The 23,815-nt window shown below is 39.1% G+C and overlaps 1 protein-coding gene and 1 pseudogene across 4 annotated transcripts; both read right to left on the reverse strand.

Moving 5' to 3' along the window:
* Positions 1-656: 656 nt before the first annotated feature.
* LOC136061117 (protein NRT1/ PTR FAMILY 8.2-like) lies at positions 657-2,862 on the reverse strand (annotated as a pseudogene).
* Positions 2,863-17,345: 14,483 nt separating this feature from the next.
* On the reverse strand, positions 17,346-22,998 carry LOC111993848 (protein NRT1/ PTR FAMILY 8.2). 4 transcript variants are annotated; one of them, XM_065775674.1, is made up of 5 exons: positions 22,821-22,998; positions 20,368-20,570; positions 20,068-20,285; positions 18,995-19,551; positions 17,346-18,458 (listed from the first exon to the last, which is right to left on the reverse strand). In XM_065775674.1, the coding sequence occupies exons 2-5, from the start codon at positions 20,474-20,476 to the stop codon at positions 17,624-17,626; spliced, it is 1,719 nt and encodes a 572-aa protein (XP_065631746.1). In that variant the 5' UTR covers positions 20,477-20,570; positions 22,821-22,998; the 3' UTR covers positions 17,346-17,623. The 4 variants fall into 4 exon arrangements, with proteins under 4 accessions (XP_065631746.1, XP_065631738.1, XP_065631741.1 ...); XM_065775666.1 differs by lacking the exon at positions 22,821-22,998 and adding an exon at positions 21,690-22,060; XM_065775669.1 differs by lacking the exon at positions 22,821-22,998 and adding an exon at positions 21,639-21,696.
* Between the last annotated feature and the right edge of the window lie 817 nt (positions 22,999-23,815).

Raw genomic sequence — 23,815 nt, forward strand, 5'->3', positions numbered from 1 at the left:
AAAAAAAAAAAAAAAAAAAAAAAAAAAAGGAAGAAGAAGAAGAAAAAAGAGCACGTGGGGTGTATTGCTTTGCTTTGAGTCTTTTGACTATTATGTGATGATGATAGGAGAAATTTTGATAGGACTTTTAGACGGTTTGGTTTGGTGTGTCTTGGCTCGTTTAAGTCAGCAAGACCAAGGCACAATAACGGTGTGTAAGCGTGCAAAAGCCGTTAGAGAATGGGGCTGCTTATTAATATTAGCCTCTTAATACTGCCCCAAAACATATCTAATTGCTGCTCGAGTGTTGAGTGTTCACTCTTGAGTCTTGACTAGAAAAATAAGGATAGGGCGTGTCATCATCACTCATCACAAGTAAGGATAGGGTGTGTCATCATAACTCATCATCACTAAGGGCCTTTCACGGTTGTGGAAAGAGATCATTCATATTCGTTGCATAAGATAATCATTGGTAGTCCCTATATACTTATATAACAAAATTTAGTTGCAAGCTTCTATTATGCAACAATAAGTCAACATAACATTCGCAATTACTAACATGATTTATTATGATTGGTAATTGAATGGTCATATTCTGTTAATTGAGCTACTTGTAGCTAGGACTTAGCAAGAAAAGAGCAACTAGTTGAAAGTAATTTAAAGTACAGGTCATCAAGGAAAGAGGAAAAATGAAAATCATTGATGCAACAGTAAGTGTTAAGAAACAGTTCTTCTGGTACATTGATAAATGAAGGGAGATACATTGGATTAATTTAAATTGTAGTTCACTACCTTTTGTTCACCCTGTTTGATTCAATTTTACATATTATCTAATGAAAACAATACAAAGAGTGAGATGTTTGAAGGTGACCTCCAATAGTGTAGCATGCATAAGAAAATGAAGCAGACCATATATACAATACGAGCGCTTCAATTCAACCACCAGAGTAAGCCATCATCGGAGAGTCCCCATGGCTTTTTATATGTGTACCATTTTGCAATGACGAGAAAAACTCCCAAATTCAGCACACTCAGCATGGCCAAGAGCCAAAAGAAGTAATCGACACGACCATAATTTAAATTGTCCGGTATCCATCCAAGCTTTCCATGCCTAGTACTCACTTTGGTAACAATGGTTACAAGTAGAGTGCTCAAGTAGTTCCCTAGTGCCACAGTGGTTAGTGAGAGAGCAGAGCACAAGCTCCTTGTGGCATCAGGTGCTTGCTCATAAAAAAACTCCAACTGCCCAATGAATGTGAAAACTTCTGCACACCCTATGAGGAAATACTGAGGAACTTGCCAAAAGATGGACATAGGAATGTGCTCAAGTGTATAGTAGTTGTGCTTTCTAACAGTCTTGAGTCTTTCAAGTTCCAAAATTGCAGCAGATACCATGGCTAAGATGGATATGATGAGGCCAATGCCCATCCTCTGGAGTTGAGTTAGGCCATTTTTGTGACCAGTGAATTTTCTAGCAACTGGGACAATGATTCGATCATAGACTGGGACCCAAAAAGGACACTAAGTGTGTCGAATATTGAAAGAGATGCTGGTGGGATCTCGAAGTTAGAGGGACCAACGTGAATATCCATGGTGTTGCCTTGCAACACAAATAAGGTGCCCATCTGACCATAGACAGTGGCAAAGACAATACCCGTGGCCCATATAGGAAGCAACCGTATAATGGCTTTCAGCTCCTCAACTTGGGTAACTGTGCAAAGTCTCCATGGGTTTGCTGCAGCCTTTATGTCATCTGTTGGTACCTCCACAGCTGCCTTGTCAAAGAACCTGAAGAATACAATATAATGTAAGGATTCATTTAAGTCAGGGAAATAGGGGATGCTATAAAAAATGAAAACAGACCCACCCATGAAATGGAAAAAAGACTGTCTTACATTTACACAAAAGCATTATGGGGTAGTCTAGTTTGATCTGCATTATGGACATGAAATCCTTACATTTTGATTCTTACAGCAATGGGATGGTTGTTGCAATTTTGAAGCATTAACTGATTACATTCTAAACATTGAACTGGGGGATTCCTATGCTTTTCTTTTTCCTTACTTTCTGTTTGCTTTTGAAGAGAGAATAAAATTTACTGTTCTTCATTAAGAAATGTTACTTTATTCAGCTAAAGAATTAAGATTAGAAAAATCCGGACAAACTAGAGGGGCATGCTGATTTTGCTCCTAAAGTACGCCAACCCTGTTGGATAGGAGGTCCTTACCCCAGGACAAAGCTATGAAGGTGAGGAAATCTGATTTCGAACTTCTTGCATATTGACTCTCATTGGTAAGCTAAGCTTTTTACTTTAGAAACTTACTTGAAATCTTTTGTGTGCTCAAGCTTGCGGCTTCCTCTGATAGCAGATTCTGCATCAGCAGTCTCATACAGAACAACAGACTTGTCAGCAGGTACTTCAACCCGGTATTTTCTAATGGATGCTACCACCACCTGACACATGCGTGTCAGAGCGCTACCCCCAGGTTTCTGGTTCCTATACAACCTTGTACCTGAAAAGAAGCTCACTACAGCAATTGCCATGGTCACTGCTGGGATGCCAAAGCCCCATCCCCAACCTACATTGTCTTGTATCCAGACCAACAAGGAAGAAGCAATGAGAGCACCAACATTGACTGAAAAATAGAACCAATTGAAGAAAGATGATTTGTGTTTCTTCTCATCCTCATCGGAATCATCAAATTGATCAGCTCCATATGATGAGACACAAGGTTTAATCCCACCAGTGCCAAGTGCAATCAGGTAAAGTGCTAGAAAACACACTGCAGTTTGTGCAACTGTTGCATGGCAATCTTCTTTTCCAGAACACGTTGGCTTTAGGCCAGGGACTGATGCTGACAGTGTCAAAGTGTCATCCCCTAGGTAAAATTGAAAATGATTGCATCATTTAATGAGCAAGAGCACGACTCAAAGACAAAATGCTCTGAAATGACATTAATAGCACTAAATTTATAATTAAATTAAAAAAAAAAAAAAAAAAAAAAAACACTTGATCCGTATCCCATTGTAGTTCCTCAAGTTCATTGCTGCATATAAATTGCAATACCTCGAACTGACTTTTCAGCTGAATCTTTAAACTTTTTTTTTTCTCCATTTTGCCTTTGGAAACTTTTGGCCAAAGTAAATATCTTTATCAAATTATTTTCGAAAGGAAGAAAAGTGAAGAAGCTAATAATGGGTGTTGTGAGCCTGCGGCGAGTATGTTTTTTGGGATGGGCCATATAATGCTGTTTTTGGAAAGATGTAATATTGTACTTATGTCTTAGACTCCTTGGGATGGGCCCTATAATTCTGTTGGAAAGAGGTAACATTGTAGTACGTATTGGGTTGGGCCATATAATGATGTTGGAAAGATGTAAATGTATTATTCTAATCTTTTAGAAAACAATTTTATGAAAATGATAATCAAAGCGGTCGTTTAAAGCTCTCAAAATCGAAACCACAACTTATATGATATGTTTATCAAATATAGAATGACATTTTCATTAACAGGGTCTATTAAATTTGGATCAGAAAAAGTTCCACTATTTTGTAAATTTTAGTACCAAGATAGCGTTGTCCCAAGATTCAAGTGATAGCCTAGTGATAATGATATTTTTTGTAATGCAGATATTTGTAATTCGAACTAGTTTACTTATTGCCAAAAATATAAAGGGCTTTCTTTTGACATTTTTAGCACAACTCAACTCAGGCCTCCAAAAAGGCAAGAACACATTTCTAAAGGATTACTCAGAGTTACTAAACGAATCAACAAACTTGATGCCATTAGTGTCTTGAAATTCCAAAATCATTTGGATATTTTTGTTCCAGCCCACCAACTCTCACCCATTTGATTGTTGCGCGCAATTGACATCGTAGGAACTAGGAACCAATAATGCTAACTAATTTATTATTTTTTTTGTTGAGAAAATAATGCTAACTAAATTCTTTGTGTGTCATTGCATGATGATGACACTTTTGGTCACTTACGTATAAATTGGATTTAAATCGGAAAATTAGTTTCATTCATGATTTATGCTACAAACTAGAATAATACTAATTGTAAGGTCATAAGTTGGTTCCTAAACCCAAAAGGTAAAAGGATCTAGACCTAAAGAGCCCAATACAATGAATTTGTAGCGAATGGGTTAGAAAACTAGGCTGTAATGATTTGAGTAACAATTATAATGGATCTAGATGACAATAAAGTAAAGATAGACTAGTTTTATCTAAAGAAAATCGTCATCGGCACAATCTGAGGAAATTAGTTCTTGTGTATATCTCTCGAATTTGATTACAAGCACAGTTCTTGTTGCTACAGTATTTTTCTCTTAATTCTCTGATCTCCTTTCCTCAGGGTCTTCTTTCTATTTTATACTATCTTCCTTCTTTTATCTCCACCCTTCACGTGCAGATTAGATTGCTGGTGTTGATTCTTGTCCCATCAACACCTTCCTAAAGTTTTTGAGAGTAGCTGTAAGGCTGAAAATTACTGTTTAGGTATCACTTCTTCATTAATGTGGCCAGAAAGTTAGTTATAGAGCATTCAATGCGGTAGTAGCAGCTTTCTCTTAGATATTTCATAATTTTCCTTTGTCCTGTGCTTTCATGACGTATATCCTCGTCAATAGAATCTCCCGGAACGTTGCTTCTTGATGGTAATTTGCACATTAGGACCTCTGCATTGCTCAGTTGAGGACGTATTTCTCCTCGGACCACCTTCCTAAACTCTTTTGACCAACCCCCATTTCCTCATTTGCTAACGCGAACTCCCATGATAGCGTTTACCCGTCCTCGGGCTACTAGATGTCCTCAAATTGTGCCCCTGGCCCAACATATACACAGATATATACTACTGGACCTATCACCCTTACAATAGCCCCTCAAAATTCTCATCTTTTACTCCTTGGGAAGAAAGGAGGATTTCGATATCATCACAATTACCCCGCTCTTATCATACATCATCTCTGTCTACGTAGGTACCTTTTTAACTGCCCAACACACGCTCTTGAAGTTTCGGCATCCGAGACGTGTCTTCATTAAATTTATGTGGCTCCATGTTCTCCACGTTCTACAGTGTGATGCGAATCCAATGGCTGGGGATTTTATTGGAACTCGAGCGGGAATTTTCCCGCTTGTCCCTCTCTCTGATACAAATATTGCTTGAACACTTTATTCACTCCACTTTTGCACTCATTCACTTCACTTGCGCACTCATTCACTTCACTTATGCCCTCATAAATATCAAAAGCCAATCCAAGGGCTGTTTCTTTCTTTGCGTAAGTCTCTTTGAACATTCTCATTTACTTCTCTTCTACTTTTCTTTACACTAAGTCTTTTTCTCCTCGGCCCTTCTATTTTCTCCTTATCTTTTTAGTACCTTCTTCGTAACTTCAATCCTCTCTTAGGAATGGGTAGATTTGCTTATTTGGTTGACTTCGCAGAGAGTATAGAGAGCTTTAAAGCTCAATATGGGATCCTACCAGGAGTCTCCATTAGATATTATAAGGAAGAGGACTAGCACACTGATAGGCAAGAGGGAGAAGTAGTAATCTCGATGATTATCTTTATAGAGGGAGGGATGAGAATCCCCATGGGCACAGTTATTAGGGATTACCTTAGGGTTCATAGATCAGCCTCTACCCAATGTGCCCTAAACATGTTTAGGATTTTAGGTAGTGTAGACGCCTTAAATGAGAAAATGAGCCTAAACTTTACCCACCACAATGTCAATTGGGTCTATAACCTTCATCACCTAAAAGGGCAGGAATACTACCTAAAAACTAGGTACCCCGAGGTTAGGCTCCTTTCATGCCTCCCTAACTCAAACAAAGACATGAACAAAGGTTTTCTAATTGTTTCAGGGGAGTGGCACGATGGCCTCCTTTGCCCGACGAGAAAAGGGTCGCCAAATGGGGTTTTAGGTCTAGGTTTATTACTTCAAAGTTATCATTTTTTCACTTTGACACATTTTGTACCTATTTTCCTTCGTTTATGTTTGTATTTGAGATTTCCTTTGATTTGTGCCATTCCCCTTTTTGACAAGGTTTTTTTTTTTTATTTTTTTATTTTTTATTTTTTTTAATGGTTTTACAGATAAGCATGCAGCCGTTCTGAACTTCAGTCTTATCAACCAGCCAAGCCTAGACAAGATACTTAAAGCTGAGGTGTTCATTAATAGTGACTATCAGCTACGAGCGACTCATTTGATCCTCGGATACACCCCGTTTTTGTCTAGCTTCGAGGCACCAAAGTGCATGATAAAGGTGAAGGACTCTCGCTTACAACTAATCAACGTAGCTGTACCTGGCTTTCTCAACCCAGGTTCGGGACCTCAAGGTGTGCTAAAAGTAGAACAAATCTTTTAGCATAAAGTCGAGGACAAAGCGACCCCTTCACAGCCTGCCACCAAAGAAGAAGAAAAAGAAGAAGAAGTGGTTGAATTGCTTGATTCCGAGGATGATTTCGAGGTCTTCAATCGACTCGAATCCTTAGAGGTTCTCGTCGATAACTTAAGTCACTTGACTTCAGCCCAACTAAGCCAGACGCAAGGAGACCCCTCCATTCTAGAAGCTATAGGGATACAACGCAAGCTTAGGACTGGTCTTCTGGAGGTTATGGAGTCTCAAGTTAGGGGCAAGGCGCTAGAGAAGACTTCTTATGCCAAGCTTCCTCCCCTTCCGCCCACTTAACCTTTCCGACTTGACCTTGCTGATCAAAAAAAGGAAGAGGGATCAAAAAAGTCACAAAGTGGTGGAAGGAGGGAAGGGCCCCTTATCCAAGGAGGCCGAGCCCCAAAAGGGAGCTAAGCAGGCCAGGGTAACACAGACCCTGGTGGATAAGAGAGGTGATTCCCAAGTAGGGATCCTTGCTTGGACTCCTACCATAACATTGGATGGAGCTCCTTTGCCTGTCGATGCCTTGATCAGTGATTTTTAGCAATGGAGGGTAGGATACGTAGCCGATGCTGTGGAGTAGGCTCTGTTACTACTAGGGGACATGGCTGACCTAAGGTCGATGAGGAAGCACGAGGTGTTCCTCAGCTTGAAGAGGGACCTTACCCTGGTTAGTTCCCTAATTGCTTTCTCTTTCCCTTCCTTTCTTTTTTATACTCATACTTATTCTTGTTTGCTCTAACCTGCGTATTTCTTTTTTCCTTTTTTTTTTGTAAGGCTGTCTAATCCACACACAGGGCCAAGGAAATAGTAAACAGCTCTCATAGGATGATAAAGGGCAAAGAAGCCAAGCACATAGCTATCGTGGAGGCCTTTAGGGTGGTAGATAAAAAGTCCTAAGAGCTGACCACTAAGCTGATTGAAGCTGAAAGGGATAAGAGAAGTGTTAAGGTAGCCTTGGATGGGGCAGAGAAACAAGCTGAAGCCCAGTGCAAGCGACTCCACCAAGTTGAGGCTAAGCTTGCCACTACCAGAGATCAAATAAAGGCTTTATCAAAGAAATTGGAGGAGGTTGAGAAGACCAAGGATCAAGCGGAGCAAGATGGATATGAAGTGAGAGTGGTAGAGACTGAGGAAGCCCTTAGAGCTGAGGTCTCGGAGGAGTGTAGGTACTACTGCCTCCAAGTGTGGAACGAGGCCCTCAGCCAAGCTAGGGTTGAGGCCTCCTCTTCCCGTAGAAGAGTAGAAAGTGTGTACTACCCTCTTGTCATTCGCGCTTCAGACTCCTCGAGCTCTAAGGCTGACAATGCATCCAAGGAGATAGATGCTGGCAAGGAGAGCCTAGCGAAAACTCTTCCTTCAGTCAAAAGCCCATCCAAGGAGGCAGAGTAGCCTAAGGTTGCTAAGAAGCCAGCAGAGGTGACCAAGGAAGTGGCCTATGATGCCATCCAGCCTCTAGTTGCCCTTAAGGACCCCTCCAAGGAAAAAGAGGCCTCCCATAACATGGAGATTGTTTTGGCAACGCTCCTTATACATACCAAGGAGGACCTCAAGGGTAAAGGTCCAGCATCTTCCACGGCAGCCTCCACCCAACCCGATAAGACTAAAAAAGACAAGCTTGTAATAAAAATGAAACCATGAGTTGTCTTGTCATTTTTTTTTTTAACTTTTGTTTATGTTTCCAAGATTTGTAATCAGTTTACCCTTTTGTAATCTAATTGCCCTTTTTTTTTTTTTTTTTCCCTGAAGTTTAGTTTAATGACAATTATAAGCTTTTCTTTCATACTTGTGATATTTATATGGATCCTAACATAGTTTTTGTTTCATTTAATACTTAACCAACGTGACAATGAGATATAGCTCTATTTAGTTATCTACATAAGTGGTAGCATAGTTATCACAGCTCACATGATTAGCAATGGGATAGGTTAAACCTTCTAAGTCCACAATCTCAACAAAGTATAACCTTAACCTCAAAAACATACACCATGGTAGAGTATCCATACATGTTTGACTCCACTTAATCCCCCACTTATCAGTAAGTCTAAAGGATTGGAGGGACAATCAATTCTCAAACAAATAATAGATATACTTGATATACTTACAAGTGATGCTCATGAATGTCCATTTGCTCAAGTTACTACCATGAAGGTCTCTGCCATTCAGCACAACTGGTTCTATTTGATACTTGAACGAATAATAGAAAGTATTAATTTATCCAAAGTATGTGATCCGAGGAGTCAGCCATAACTAAGGTTCTGTTTAACACTTAGAAAGAGTGATTGAAAATATCAATTTAACTAAGGTATGTGGTCCGAGGAGCTAGGTATGACCAAGGTTCTATTTGATATTTAAATAGATAATAAGAAGTATTAATTTCCCCAAGGTATGTGGTCTGTGGAATCAGGCATGAACAAGATTCTGTTTAACACTTAGAAAAATAACATGAAGTATCAATTTACCCAAAGTATGTGGTCTGAGGAGCTAGGCATACCTAAGGTCCTGTTTAACACTTAGAAAAATAATAGAAAATATTAATTTACCCAAAGTATGTGGTCCGAGGAGTCAGCCATGACTAAGGTTCTGTTTAATACTTAGAAAAATTATAAAAGTATTAATTTATCCAAGACATGTGGTTCGAGGAGGCAGGTATGACTAAGGTTCTGTTTAACACTTAGAAAAATAATAAGAAGTATTAATTTACCCAAAGTATGTGGTCCAAGGAGCCAGACATGACAAAGATTCTGTATAATACTTAGAAAAATGATACGAAGCATTAATTTACCCAAGGTATGTGGTCCGAGGAGCCAGGAATGACCAAGATTCTGTTTAACACTTAGACAAATAATAGGAAGTATTAATTTACTCAAAGTATGTGGTTCGAGGAGTCAAGCATGACTATGGTTCTATTTAATACTTAAGCAAATAATAGGAGGGTAACGCATAATGTAATAAACGAAAATAGGGCAGAAAAGACTTCTATTATTAATAATACCTTCATAGGTTATTTACATTTCAGGGGCATGGTACAACATTTTCATCCAGATCTTCTAGATAATATACACCTATACCAGCCACTGAGGTGATATGATATGACCTTTCCCAGTTAAGTCCCAACTTTCCCTATGCTGGGTTCTTCGCAGTACCCAAAACCTTTCTTAATACTAGGTCTCTAGGCACTAATGACCTTAATCTCATGTTGGCGTCATACCTTTACTTGAGCTTGTGTTGATAATATGCCAATTGAACCATGACATTTTCTCTTCGTTCATCAATTAAATCTAGACTCTTCTCTAGTAGCCCATCGTTGTTGGTCAGAGTGAAAGAACTCGTCATTAGTGTTGGGAATTCGGTTTCCAGAGGAATCACGACTTTGGCTCTATAAGTCATTGAAAATGGGGTCTCCCTTGTTGACTTACAAGGTGTAGTCTGATATGTCCAAAGAATGTGTGACAACTATTCCACCCATTTTTCTTTTGCATCATCCAACCTCTTCTTGAGTTTATTCACTATCACCTTATTGATAGCCTCAGCCTGTCCATTCTTCTGTGGATAAGCCAGGGTAGAATACCTATTCGTAATGCCTAGGTCACAACAGTACCTCCTAAAGGCCTTGCTGTCAAACTGAAGGCCATTGTCCGAGATGAGGGTATGAGGGATCCCAAACCGGGTGACAATATTTTTCCAAACAAATCTCTTGGCATCCATGTCCTTGATGTTTACCAATGGTTCAGCTTTAACCTACTTGGTGAAGTAATCCATGCCGACCAGCAGCCATCTCTTATTCCTTGCTGCCTTAGGGAATGATCTTACAATATCTAAGTCCTACTAAGTAAAAGGCCAAGGGCTGGACAAAGGATTAAGGACATCTCCTGGTTGATGAATGTTTGGGGTGAATCTTTGGCATTGGTCACACTTTTTCACATACTCTTGTGCTTCATTCTACATGTTCGGCCACCAATATCCATGAGTAAAAGTACTGTGAGACAAGGATTTGCCCCTTGTGTGGCTTCCACAGATCCCTTCATGTAACTCCTCCGGAAGCAGCTCTGATGCCTTATGGTGTATGCATAGTAAATATGGTCCGAAAAAAGAGTGCTTGTTCAACTTTTGGTCTTCAGACAGCCAAAATTGAAGAGCCTTTCTTCACATTTTGTTAGCCTTAAATTTCCCCTCGGGCAAGATATCCTCCTTAAGGAATAACACGATAGAGTCCATCCAGCTAGGTCCTATCCTAATTTGATGAATATGGACTATCTCTTTCTTCATCTCAGTAGGTTTGCACAAATCTTCAACAAGGATAACCCGATGTAAGCTCTACGTCAAGGAGGTTGCAAGAGTGGTCAGAGAGTCAATATATGTGTTTTTGCTTCTAGAGATTTGCAGTAAGTTGAAAGACTCAAACCCTGATTATAAGTGCCTAACCTGATTTAAATATTCTTGCACTCTCACATCCCTGACCTCCAACTCTCCCTTAACCTAGCCTACAACCAACCTTGAATCTGAGAATATCTCCACTGTTTTTCCTCCCATTTTCTGAACCATTGTCATCCCTACCAATAGAGCCTTATATTCAGTCTCATTGTTCGTGGCCGAGAAACCTAACCTTAAGGATTTTTTAATAATGATCTTATCAGGAGAAATTACAACTAGCCCCACTCTAGATCCTCTTTGATTTGCTGAACCATCCATATATACCCTCTAGGATAAAGGTTCTTACAAGAAGACCATGCCAATTGATGTTCCATCCATGCTTTGCTTTCCTGACTCCTCTTCCAATGGGGACTTAGCAAACTCGATCATTAAATCTACAAGGACCTGGCCCTTAATAGAAGTGCAAGGCATATACTTGATATTAAAAGTCCCTAGGATCATCCCCACTTGGCAATCCTTCATATGTAATCAGCATTCCAAAGTAGTGATTGAAGCAAAAGTTGGGTTAAAACAACAACTGTGTGGGATTGGAAGTAGTGAAGAAGTTTACATATAGCATGTATTACAGTCAAAATGACCTTCTCTAGTGGTAAATAACAAACCTCTGCTTCATACAATAACTTGCTCACATAGTAAACTAGCCTCTGCACACTACTGTCAACCCGTATCAGTACCAAACTCACGGTATGGGAAGACACAACAATGTAGGTAAACAAAACCTCATCCACCTTAGGTCTGGACATAACAGGTTGTCAAGAAAGGTACTTCTTAAGCTGTTGGAAGGCCAAGACACACTCTTCAGTCTACTCAAATCCCTTCCACTTATTCAACAACTGGAAGAAAGGTCTGCACCTGTCCGTTGACCGAGAGATAAATCGGTTCAAGGCAGCAGTCATTCCTGTTAATTTTGTACTGCTTTAGGGTTCTAAGGTAGCTGTAAACTGTTAATTGCCTTAACTTGATCAGGGTTGACCTCAATTCTATGATGAGTGACCATATAGCCTAGAAATTTTCTTAATCCCATGCTAAAGGAGCATTTGGATGCATTGAGGCGCAATTTGTGTTTCCTTAGTATTTTAAAAATGCTCTGGAGGTCTCCTACATGCTTGGTCACCATCTTACTCTTCACCACCATATCATCTATATAAACCTCAATATTTTTGCCTAATTGCAGCTCGAACATCCTAATCATCATCCTTTAATAGGTAGCCCTTGCATTCATCAATCCAAAGGGCATCACCTTGTAGTGGTAATTTCCAGTAGGAGTGATAAAATCTATCTTCTCATGATCACCCAGAACCAGTGGTATTTGGTGGTATCCTTGGAAGACATCCAAAAAGCTCAACAAAGGATGGCCTACAGTTGCATTCACTAGCTGGTCTATCCGAGGCATGGAGAAAAAGGTCTTTTGGACAAGCCTTGTTCAAATCTGTGAAGTCCACACATACTTGCCACTTTCCACTCTTCTTTTTTACCACTACAGTATTAGCTAGCCATTCATGGTAAAATACATTTTTAATAGCCCCAGCCTGCTTAAGTTTGATCACCTCATCCTTGACAGCATCAAAATAGTCCTTAGATGAACACCGAGGTGGTTGCTTTTTGGGGATGACGGACGGATTAACATTCAAATGATGGCAGATGAAGTTTGAATCCATCCCAGGAGCTTCGTAAGTACTCCATGTGAACATGTCAATATTCCTCTTGAGAAACACTATCAGCTTTTCCTTCTCTCGAGGAGGCAACTGAGCTCTGATCTAAAAGAACTTTTCTAAATCATTATCAATAACAATTTTTTCTAACTTCGTACACGTTGCTCCTTTTGACACCACGTCCGTGGATAACACCGGAGTCCTTGATTGCTATAAGCCACTCTCAGTAGAGGCCGAGGACTCCACTCTTGGCTGGTGCATTATTATAGCAACCAAGCACTACCTAACCATAAATTGGCTCCCAACTAGCTCCTCAATCTGGTCCCTAATCGGATATTTCACTTTCAAATGCAGAGTGGAAGAACTAGCTCCCAGAGCATAAAGCCAACGTCTAGCTACAATGGCCGTGTAGGAAGAATAAGCATCTACTACAATGAAATCCACCTTTACCACCTTTGATCCTACTTGCATGGGTAGTTGAATCTATCCCTTTGGAACAACAACTTTCCCGTCGAAGCTTAACAAAGGTGAATCATAAGCCGTCAAATCCTTAGGTTTCAAGCCTAGTCCGTTGTACAAATCAGGATACATAATCTTTACCTTGCTGCCCTGATCCACTAATACCCTCTTCACATCATATCCCCCTATCTTGAGGGTGACCACTAGGGCATCATCATGTGGCTGTATGGTTCCAACCTTGTCTTCATCTTAGAAACTCAAAGCTGGTCGGTTCTCCACTCTAGCCTTCTTCAGCTCAGGTTTAGAGTCCTCGATAGGTGGCTGTGCTACAAACATCACCCTCCAATTCTCCTTAAAGCCACGAAGATGACATTAATGGTGCCCAAAGGGGCCCTCGAAAAAGCATCTCTCTGAAATCTCGATCCCGCCTGACCCCCTTGCATAGGTAGTCGAATTTGGCCCCTTGGAACAACAACTTTCCCATTAAAGCTTAACAAAGGTGAATCATAAGCCGTCAAATCCTCAAGTTTTCAAATCCTCAAGTTTCAAGCCTAGTCTGTTGTACAAATCAGGGTACATAATCTCTGCCCCGCTGCCCTGATCCACTAACACCCTTTTCATATCATATCCCCCTATCCTACGGGTGACCATTAGGGCATCATCATGTGACTGTATGGTTCTAACCTTGTCTTCATCCGAGAAACTCAACACTGGTCGGTTCTTCACTTTAGCCTTCTTCGGCTCAGGTTTAGAGTCCTGGGCAAGTGGCTGAGCTACAGACATCACCCTAGAGGGGTGAACCTAGTTCTCCCTAGAACCGTGAAGATGACATTAATGGTGCCTAAAAGGGCCCTCGAAAAAGCATCTCTCTGAGATTCCGATCCTGCTTGACCCCCTTGCCTAATAGGTTGATATAGAAATTGCTTCAACTTCCCCTCTCAAACCAGCTGCTTCAGATGACTCCTCAAAGTTCTACAATCTTCTGTGGTGTGTCCTCGCTCTTGGTGGTACTGGCCATGAAGGCTTTAGTTGCGCTTCATAGGGTCTCCTCCTATTTTATTTGGCCATTTAAAGTATGACTCATTTTTAATCCTTTCCAAGACTTAATGCATTGGTTCTCGAAACACTGTGCCAACCACTTGAGTAGCAGTAGGCCTAGATTGCCCAGTAAAATCTCTTCGAGGCTGATTATTGTTGTACCTGTCTGACTTGAAATCCCTTCTATCTTGAAGGATGACCTTAGCCTTCCCTTTCCCTTGCTGCTGGTCTTCCTCGACCCATTTATACTTGTCAATACGGTCCACGAGCCGACACACACTCCTTATAGGCTTTTTGGTTAATGACTTTCTCAAATCATGCTCAGCAGGTAGGCTGACCTTGAAAGTCCTTATGGCCACATCATCAAAGTCCTCATCGATCTTATTGAACATCTCCTAGTATCTGTCTGAGTATGTTTTCAGGGTCTCTCCTTCTCGCATGGTCATAGATAACAGTGAGTCTAAGGGCCGAGGAACCTTACTGCAAGTCACAAACCGAGCCCTAAATGTCCTAGTAAGCTCCTTGAAGGAGCTAATAGAACCCTCTCTCATACCATAGAACCATCTCATTGCCACAGGCCCTAAACTGGATGGGAACACTTTACACATCAAGACTTCATTCCTAGAGTGAACGACCATCCTCTGGTTAAAGTGGCTAACATGCTCCACTAGGTCCGTTTTGCTGTTGTACATGGTGAACGTTGGCTGAGAAAATCGCTAAGGAAGTTTTTCACTTTCAATCCTACGGGTAAAATGTGACTTGGAAATTTGATTCAAAGCTTTGCCCATAGCATCATTACCTAGGCCCTGGCCAGACAGACTCTCCCTTCTTTGTTTATAATGACGATCTTGATCACACGAAAAGGACTCATTGGGAGGAGTCCTAAACCTTGGCCGATAGCTAATATCACTATCATCACCAGAAGAGGGGTCAGAACTTGGAGGGGTTGTTTTACGCCGCTCGTAGTGTAACCTCCTTCGTAAATGGTCAATCTCTAGTAGCATGCTCCTAGTATTCTCTTCATGCGAGAGGTGACTTCCACCTTGAGACTGACTTCCCCCAGTGTGTGTGGTATGCACGCTAAACTCTTGATCCCTTCTTCGCTCTAGGTTGAGGAATTGATCCTAACTTTGGGAACCAACAGATTCCTTCTGGTTTGGCCCTGAACCTACCATCGTTGAACGTGGAACTCAATAAAGCTCAAGTAATTCCCACAGATGGCGCCGATTTTAAGGTCACAATTTGGTTCCTAAGCCCAAAAGGTAAAAGGATCTAAGCCCAAAAAGCCCAATAAAATGAATTTGTAGAGAGTGGGTTAGAAAACTAGACTCTAATGAGTTGGGTAACAATTATAATGGATCTAGATGACAATGAAGTAAAGATAAACTAGTTTAATCTAAAGAAAATCGTCCTCAACATAGTCCAAGGAGATCAGTTATTGTATATATCTCTTGAATTTGATTACGAGAACAGTTCTTTTTGCTACAGTATTTTTCTCTTAATTCTTCGATCCCCTTTCCTCAGAGCCTTATTTCTATTTTATACTATCTTCCTTCTTTCATCTCCACCATCCATGTGTAGATTAGATTACTAGTGTCAATCCTTGTCCCATCAGCACCTTCTTGAAGTCTTTGAGAGTGGCTGTAAGGCTGAAAATTACTGTTCAAGTATCACTTCCTCAATAATGCGATCAGAGAGTTAGCTACAGAGCATTCAATGCGGTAGTAGCAGCTTTCTTTTAGATATTTCATAGTATTCCTTTGTCCTGTGCTTTCATGACGTATATCCTCGTCAATAGAATCTCTCAAAACGTTGCTTCTAGATGGTAATCTGCACCTTCGGACCTCTGCTTTGCCCAACCAAGGAGACATTCCTCCTCAGACCACCTTCCTAACTCTTATGACCAACCCCTATTTCCTCATTTGCTAATGCGGACTTCCATGATAGCGTTTACCTATCCTCGGACTACTAGATGTTCTCAGATTGGGCCCCTAGCCCAACATATACATAGATATATACTATTGGGCCTATCACCCCTACGATAACCCCTCGAAATTCTCCTCTTTTGCTCCTCAGGAAGAAAGGAGGATTTCGATATCATCACAATTACCCTACTTTTATCATACATTATCTCTGTCTGTGCAGGTACCTTTTTAACTGCCCAACACACGCTCCTGACGCTTCAGCATCTGGGACGCGCTTTCATTAAATTTATGTAGCTCCATGTTCCCCACATTCTACAGTGTGATGCGAATCCAACAGCTGGGGATTTTATTGGAACTTGGGCAGGAATTTTCCCGCTTGTCCCTCTCTCTAATACAAATATTGTTAATACAAATATTGCTTGAACACTTCATTCACTCCACTTTTGCACTCATTCACTTCACCTGCGCAATCATTCACTTCACTTGCGCACTCATTGACTTCACTTGTGCCCTCATAAATATCAGAAGCCAGTCCGAGGACAATTTCTTTCTTTGCGTAAGTCTCTTTGAACATTTTCATTTACTTCTCTTCTACTTTTCTTTATACTAAGTCTTTTTCTCCTCGGCCCTTCTATTTTTTCCTCATCTTCTTAATACCTTCTTAGTACCTTCAATCATCTCTCAGGAATGGGTAGATTTGCTTATTTGGTAGACTTTGCCGTAGATGTCTCGTATACACACCACAAACACTATAGTCAAAGCCACAAGATATGGAATTAGGACTGTACTCTCTTAATGGTTTAAACCCATGATATGAAAAATAGTATATACTATTAGTATAAAAAGACCACGTTGTGTTGCTTTGCTTTGAGTCTTTTGACTATTATGTGATAATGATACGAGAAATTTTGGTAGGACTTTTAGACGGTTTGGTTTGGTGTCTTGGCTCGTTTAAGTCAGCAAGACCATACACTAATGGTGTTTAAACGTGCAAAAGCCGTTAGAGAATGGGGCTGCTTACTAATGTTAGCCTCTCAATACTGCCCCAGAAGATATATCTAATTGCTGCTCGAGTGTTGAGTGTTCACTCTTGAGTCTTGACTAGAAAAATAAAGATAGGGCGTGTCATCATTAGTCATCACAAATCATAAATAAGGATAAGGTGTGTCATCATAACTCATCATCCCTAAGGGCCTTTCGTGGTTGTGGAAAGAGATCATTCATATTCGTTGCATAAGATAATTACTGGCAGTTCCTATATACTTACATGACAAAATTTAGGTGCGAGCTTCTATTATGCAACAGTAAGTCAACATAACATTCGCAATTACTAACATGATTTATTATGATTGGTAATTGAATGGTCGTATTACAGTAATTGAAAGGACTTAGCAAGAAAAGAGCTACTAGTTGAAAGTAATTTAAAGTGCAGGTCATCAAGGAAACGACTGCTGGTTAGAGGCTTCAGAGGAAAAATGAAAATCATTGATGCAACAGTAAGTGTTAAGAAATAGTTCTTCTGGTACATTGATAAATGAAGGGAGATACATTGGATTAATTTAAATTGTAGTTCACTTTCTTTTGTCCACCCTATTTGATTCAATTTTACATATTATCTAATGAAAACAATACAAAGAGTGAGATGTTTGAAGGTGACCTCCAATAGTGTTGCATGCATAATAAAATGAAGCTGACGATATATACAATATCACCGCTTCAATTCAACCACCAGAGTAACCCATCATTGGAGAGTCCCCAATGGCTTTTTATATGTGTACCATTTTGCAATGACGAGATAAACTCCCAAATTCAGCACACTCAGCACGGCCAAGAGCCAAAAGAAGTAATCGACACGACCATAATTTAAATTGTCAGGTATCCATCCAGGCTTCCCATGCCTAGTACTCACTTTGGTAACAATGGTTACAAGTAGAGTGCTCAAGTAGTTCCCTAGTGCCACAGTGGTTAGTGAGAGAGCAGAGCACAAGCTCCTTGTGGCATCAGGTGCTTGCTCATAAAAAAACTCCAACTGCCCAATGAATGTGAAAACTTCTGCACACCCTATGAGGAAATACTGAGGAACTTGCCAAAAGATGGACATAGGAATGTGCTCGAGTGTATAGTAGTTGTGTTTTCTAACAGTCTCAAGTCTTTCAAGTTCCAAAATTGCTGCAGATACCATGGCAAAGATGGATATGATGAGGCCAATGCCCATCCTCCGGAGTTGAGTTAGGCCATTTTTGTGACCAGTGAATTTTCTAGCAACTGGGACAATGATTCGATCATAGACTGGGACCCAAAAAAGGACACTAAGTGTGTCGAATATTGAAAGAGATGCTGGTGGGATCTCGAAGTTAGAGGGACCAACGTGAATATCCATGGTGTTGCCTTGCAACACAAATAAGGTGCCCATCTGACCATAGACAGTGGCAAAGACAATACCCGTGGCCCATATAGGAAGCAACCGTATAATGGCTTTCAGCTCCTCAACTTGGGTAACTGTGCAAAGTCTCCATGGGTTTGCTGCAGCCTTTATGTCATCTGTTGGTACCTCCACAGCTGCCTTGTCAAAGAACCTGAAGAATACAATATAATGTAAGGATTCATTTAAGTCAGGGAAATAGGGGATGCTATAAAAAATGAAAACAGACCCACCCATGAAATGGAAAAAAGACTGTCTTACATTTACACAAAAGCATTATGGGGTAGTCTAGTTTGATCTGCATTATGGACATGAAATCCTTACATTTTGATTCTTACAGCAATGGGATGGTTGTTGCAATTTTGAAGCATTAACTGATTACATTCTAAACATTGAACTGGGGGATTCCTATGCTTTTCTTTTTCCTTACTTTCTGTTTGCTTTTGAAGAGAGAATAAAAATTTACTGTTCTTCATTAAGAAATGTTACTTTATTCAGCTAAAGAATTAAGATTAGAAAAATCCGGACAAACTAGAGGGGCATGCTGATTTTGCTCCTAAAGTACGCCAACCCTGTTGGATAGGAGGTCCTTACCCCAGGACAAAGCTATGAAGGTGAGGAAATCTGATTTCGAACTTCTTGCATATTGACTCTCATTGGTAAGCTAAGCTTTTTACTTTAGAAACTTACTTGAAATCTTTTGTGTGCTCAAGCTTGCGGCTTCCTCTGATAGCAGATTCTGCATCAGCAGTCTCATACAGAACAACAGACTTGTCAGCAGGTACTTCAACCCGGTATTTTCTAATGGATGCTACCACCACCTGACACATGCGTGTCAGAGCGCTACCCCCAGGTTTCTGGTTCCTATACAACCTTGTACCTGAAAAGAAGCTCACTACAGCAATTGCCATGGTCACTGCTGGGATGCCAAAGCCCCATCCCCAACCTACATTGTCTTGTATCCAGACCAACAAGGAAGAAGCAATGAGAGCACCAACATTGACTGAAAAATAGAACCAATTGAAGAAAGATGATTTGTGTTTCTTCTCATCCTCATCGGAATCATCAAATTGATCAGCTCCATATGATGAGACACAAGGTTTAATCCCACCAGTGCCAAGTGCAATCAGGTAAAGTGCTAGAAAACACACTGCAGTTTGTGCAACTGTTGCATGGCAATCTTCTTTTCCAGAACACGTTGGCTTTAGGCCAGGGACTGATGCTGACAGTGTCAAAAGTGTCATCCCCTAGGTAAAATTGAAAATGATTGCATCATTTAATGAGCAAGAGCACGACTCAAAGACAAAATGCTCTGAAAACTTGGGTCAATTTTTTTGAGAATCTGAATTATATATGATTGTAAGCCTGGGTATAGCAGATAAAAGAGGAATAGAATCCTCTCAATTTTAAATGAAACAGTGTACATGCAGCGTCATCAATTAAAATTTTAAATGAGGCATATATAAATCTATTGATTTGTAAAATTAAATTGAAACATAAAATGAATCTATTTGAAAGAAGGGATATTGGAAGTTGGAACTGAAATAGGGGAAGAAAATATTTATTTATCTTTGAAATAGGACATGTTTCCTGATGAAGTGTAATTTCAAACTTGTCTATCAAGTAACACTGAAAGCAGAAATCATTCCTAATTTCAGATACCTCATGAATGGAGTGTTGAACTCATTATGCACTTCAACATGATGACTCTTAAATACACATATAGGCTGCAAAAGCTTAAGTTTCAAGTGAACCAAACTTACAATAACATAGATGATGGAGAAAATGGCAATAGTCCAATATCTTCCTAGGTAGGAATCAGCAATGAATGCACCGATCAATGGGGTGATGTAGCATGTTCCACTCCAATTCGAGACATTGTTAGAAGCAGTAGCACTGTGCTGATGTAGTCGATTCTTAAAGTAAAGCACCAGGTTGGTGCTCATCCCATAGTATGCCAATCTTTCGCAACATTCATTTCCTGTTGATGAAAGATGAGCATCTTATCCAAAGCATAACTAGATTTACTAGTAGTATAAGAAGATGAATTGCAAAATATATACCAAGAATAAAGGGACAGGCCTTCCAGGTTCCAGTTTTGCTTTTATCAGCTGGATTTCCTTGGTGATCTACGGTCCCATCTTTCGTGTACTTATCATCATCTTCTCCCATGGTTTTTCAGAAACTTCTTGTGTTTGCTCACTCTTTTTAGGGGATTTACTCAAAAACCAATCAACTCAGAACTTGAGGCTGAGCTAATAGTACACTAAATAAGAAAAACAAAGTGCATTAATTAGAATAATTATTATGGCATACCAGCCTTGTTACAAAATTGGAACAAATCCCCTCCAGTGTCAATTTCATGGTTCAGATTTTAGTATTTAGATCTAACCGTGTATACACTGTCATGTCATTTAAAACTTTAAATGATGTGGCACTTGATATACCTTTAGTTTTGTAATATATCTAATCTGAACTATAAAATGAAGGACAAAGTTTCTCTCCAAACTAATTTGGAGAGAAACCCTTCAAACACCCGCCAAAAAATTAACACATCTATATATTTTGAAAATATAATTGTTGGATTGTATGTTCTTTATATTATCAACATGCATTTCAAATTTCATTCAAATTGGATGCTAATTATTATTCGATCCATAAATGTATTTTTTATGTATAATTTAAGACTACAAAACTTGAAATATAAACATTTGATTGATGACATAGCTATTGATTCGTTGACCTTCTTGAAATTTAAGACTACAAAGGTGAAGGATATTAATAAGAAAATGCAATCTAGTGGTGGATTTTTTAAAATCCACATCCAATAAAAAAAGAAAAAAGATATTAGGGGAGTTTGAAGGTTTCTCTGCAAACTTGTCCTAAAAAAAATCCAATTCAAATGGAGCCTATTCTCAGTAGTTTTGCAAATTAATTGCAGGCAATTGGCCCAGTGAAAAGCCATTATCATCCTGATTCATAGTCATATGCACAGATGAACAGCAGGACAGAAGTAAAGGAAAGAATGTTTAGAAGTTTTTAGAATTTAGTTCAGAATATTCTCTGCTTCCTTTGGGAATTATCAAGAAGCCCCAATCATTTGTCAAGATGGATCTTAGGCTACACACAGTCTAATATATATTTACAGTACATAAAAGCAATGAGATAAACTGTAGATGGGATTGGAAACTGCTGTAAGAAAATCACAAACTAGACACAGAAATTATACATTTGGTTTTTTCTTGAATGAATGATATGTACTACAATTCATGAAACCAAAGATTAGTATTTACTAATTCAAATCTCCTCCTTCCACTCAAAGGACAAAACTCACTCATTAATAAAGGGAAATGAAAATACTGGGATGAGGGGCAAAGCATCAAACCTGGTACTTCACAGTTCATCCTATGTACCCAAAAAGAAAAGCAGTAGATGCCTCTTATACACACAACAGACTCTGTAGTCAGAGCCACAAGAAATGGAATCTTGACAGTAATAGCTACTCTCCAATGGTCAAAACCCACGATATGAAAAGTAGTATATACTATTAGTATTAGAAAGATTACGCGGCTTTGCTTTGAATCTTTTGACTATTCTTGATAATGATGAGAGAAATTCTGATAGGAGTTTTAGACGTCGGTTTGTTTTCGTGTGTTTTGGCCGCTAGTTTAAGTCAGCATGACCATGGGCTCACTAACGGCGTGTATGAGTGCAAAAGCTGTAAGAGATTCTCTCAGAGTATTTAATAATTTTGCGTAAGGGAGTGGTGCTAGTTGCTAATATCTAGTCTCTCATTACTGCCCAAAAGAAATCTTATTGTAGATGGACGACCAGTTTATTTGCTGCTCTTGAGTGTTCACTCTTGAGTCTTGATTAGAAAAATGAGGATAGAGGTGTCATCGACTCATCATCACTCATACAAATAAGGATAGGGTGTCATCATAACCCATCATCACTAAGTGCTTTAGGTGGGTGCGGAAAGGGAGCATTTATATTTATCTTCGTAGTATAAGCTACAATAAGCCAAAATAAAATTTGCAATTACCGGCACGATGATCAATTATGATTGATAAATGGTAAAAATTGTGTCAATATTAGACCCACTTACACGTGTCAAACAATAAATTTCCAACTTAACAAGTTGTGAAAAGAGTTGTTCCTGGCAATACATAGAAAAGCAAAGGGATCCATTGTGAACTAGATCAGTTACCAAATGCAAGGAGCCGTGCTGAAAGTAAAGGCAGCAAGTTACGAGTTGAAAGTCATCATTAAAAAAAGAAAAAAAAAAAAGAAAAAAAAGAAAAAAAAAAAAAACTCAACTCAGCAAAAAAGAAGTAATCATCAAAAAAAAGTTAAAGAGTTGAAAGTTGAGGTCGGAATAAGGAAGGCAAGTTTGGCAAGGCAATGTTTTTAGTTTTTTACATACACACACAAGAAGCTATTTTTAATTTTTGATTTACTTTGATTGAGAGTGAGACAGAAACATAACATTAAATGGATGAGTATAATTTTTTACCTTATTCACCTTATGCAATGTTAATGTTCATCCAACACACTGCACAAATAAACAAGAAGTTTCAACTTTCAAGGCCTTCTATGAAATCTGTTCTAATTGAAGCTTTAATTGGAAAAAGTGAGGAGGCTTTGCAGAGAATGGACAACTAGGGACGTTGAGTTCAAGAAAGTCCTCCAGCCCTGCATGTGTGCCTACCACCAAGATCCGAACAGTTTCTTTTATATGCTATAGTTTTTGTTTTGTTGGTGAATATATGCTATAGTATTTAATTGCTTTCATAATAAATCGAATTTATTAATAGTGATTTGTAGAGCCATTGTGTAATAATTTCATAAACTACGCTGTCACTCATTTATAATAATAATACTATTATGCTTATTTCTCCGTGACGTTGGGTTCGCTTTTTTTGTTTTTAAGAGAATTTCAATTTATGGCGTCTGCTTCTGATGATAGTTATTTAGCATCACACTAAGACATCAATCGATTTTTGGTGTAGGTGGGGATTGAATCCCATATCTCTTATTCAACAATTAGAAACTTTATCACTTAAGCTTACTGGAACCCACTTAGTTTCACCAATTCTAGTAGTATAGTTCCCATACATTAGCATCAACTAATATTATAATTCAAGAAAAAAAATTGGGCCCCACTAACCCAAAGAATTTTTTTTAATATTTATAATTTTTTATTTCTAGCCTCACTCTTCCAAAAACTTAGATCCCCTTTCTTTTAATTAACCTAGCCTACTTGGCAATTACCCAATTCAAAAACTTAATAAAAACAAAATTTTAAATTAAAAAATAAAAAATCTCAGCCAACTCAGTATTAGAGTACTAGTATTCGGTGTTTTAAATACTAAATATTTAGTATTTAGAACACCAAATACCAAAACACTACTGTACGAGACATTCAAATACTATATTAAAGTAGTAAAAGTAAGTTTGGTTGTGATTTTTTTTTTTTGGCAACAGTTGATGCTCTAAGAAACAAATTAT

Source organism: Quercus suber, unplaced genomic scaffold, assembly GCF_002906115.3.
Source record: "Quercus suber isolate HL8 unplaced genomic scaffold, Cork oak 2.0 scaffold_8, whole genome shotgun sequence".
NCBI classification, from domain to species: Eukaryota; Viridiplantae; Streptophyta; class Magnoliopsida; order Fagales; family Fagaceae; genus Quercus; species Quercus suber.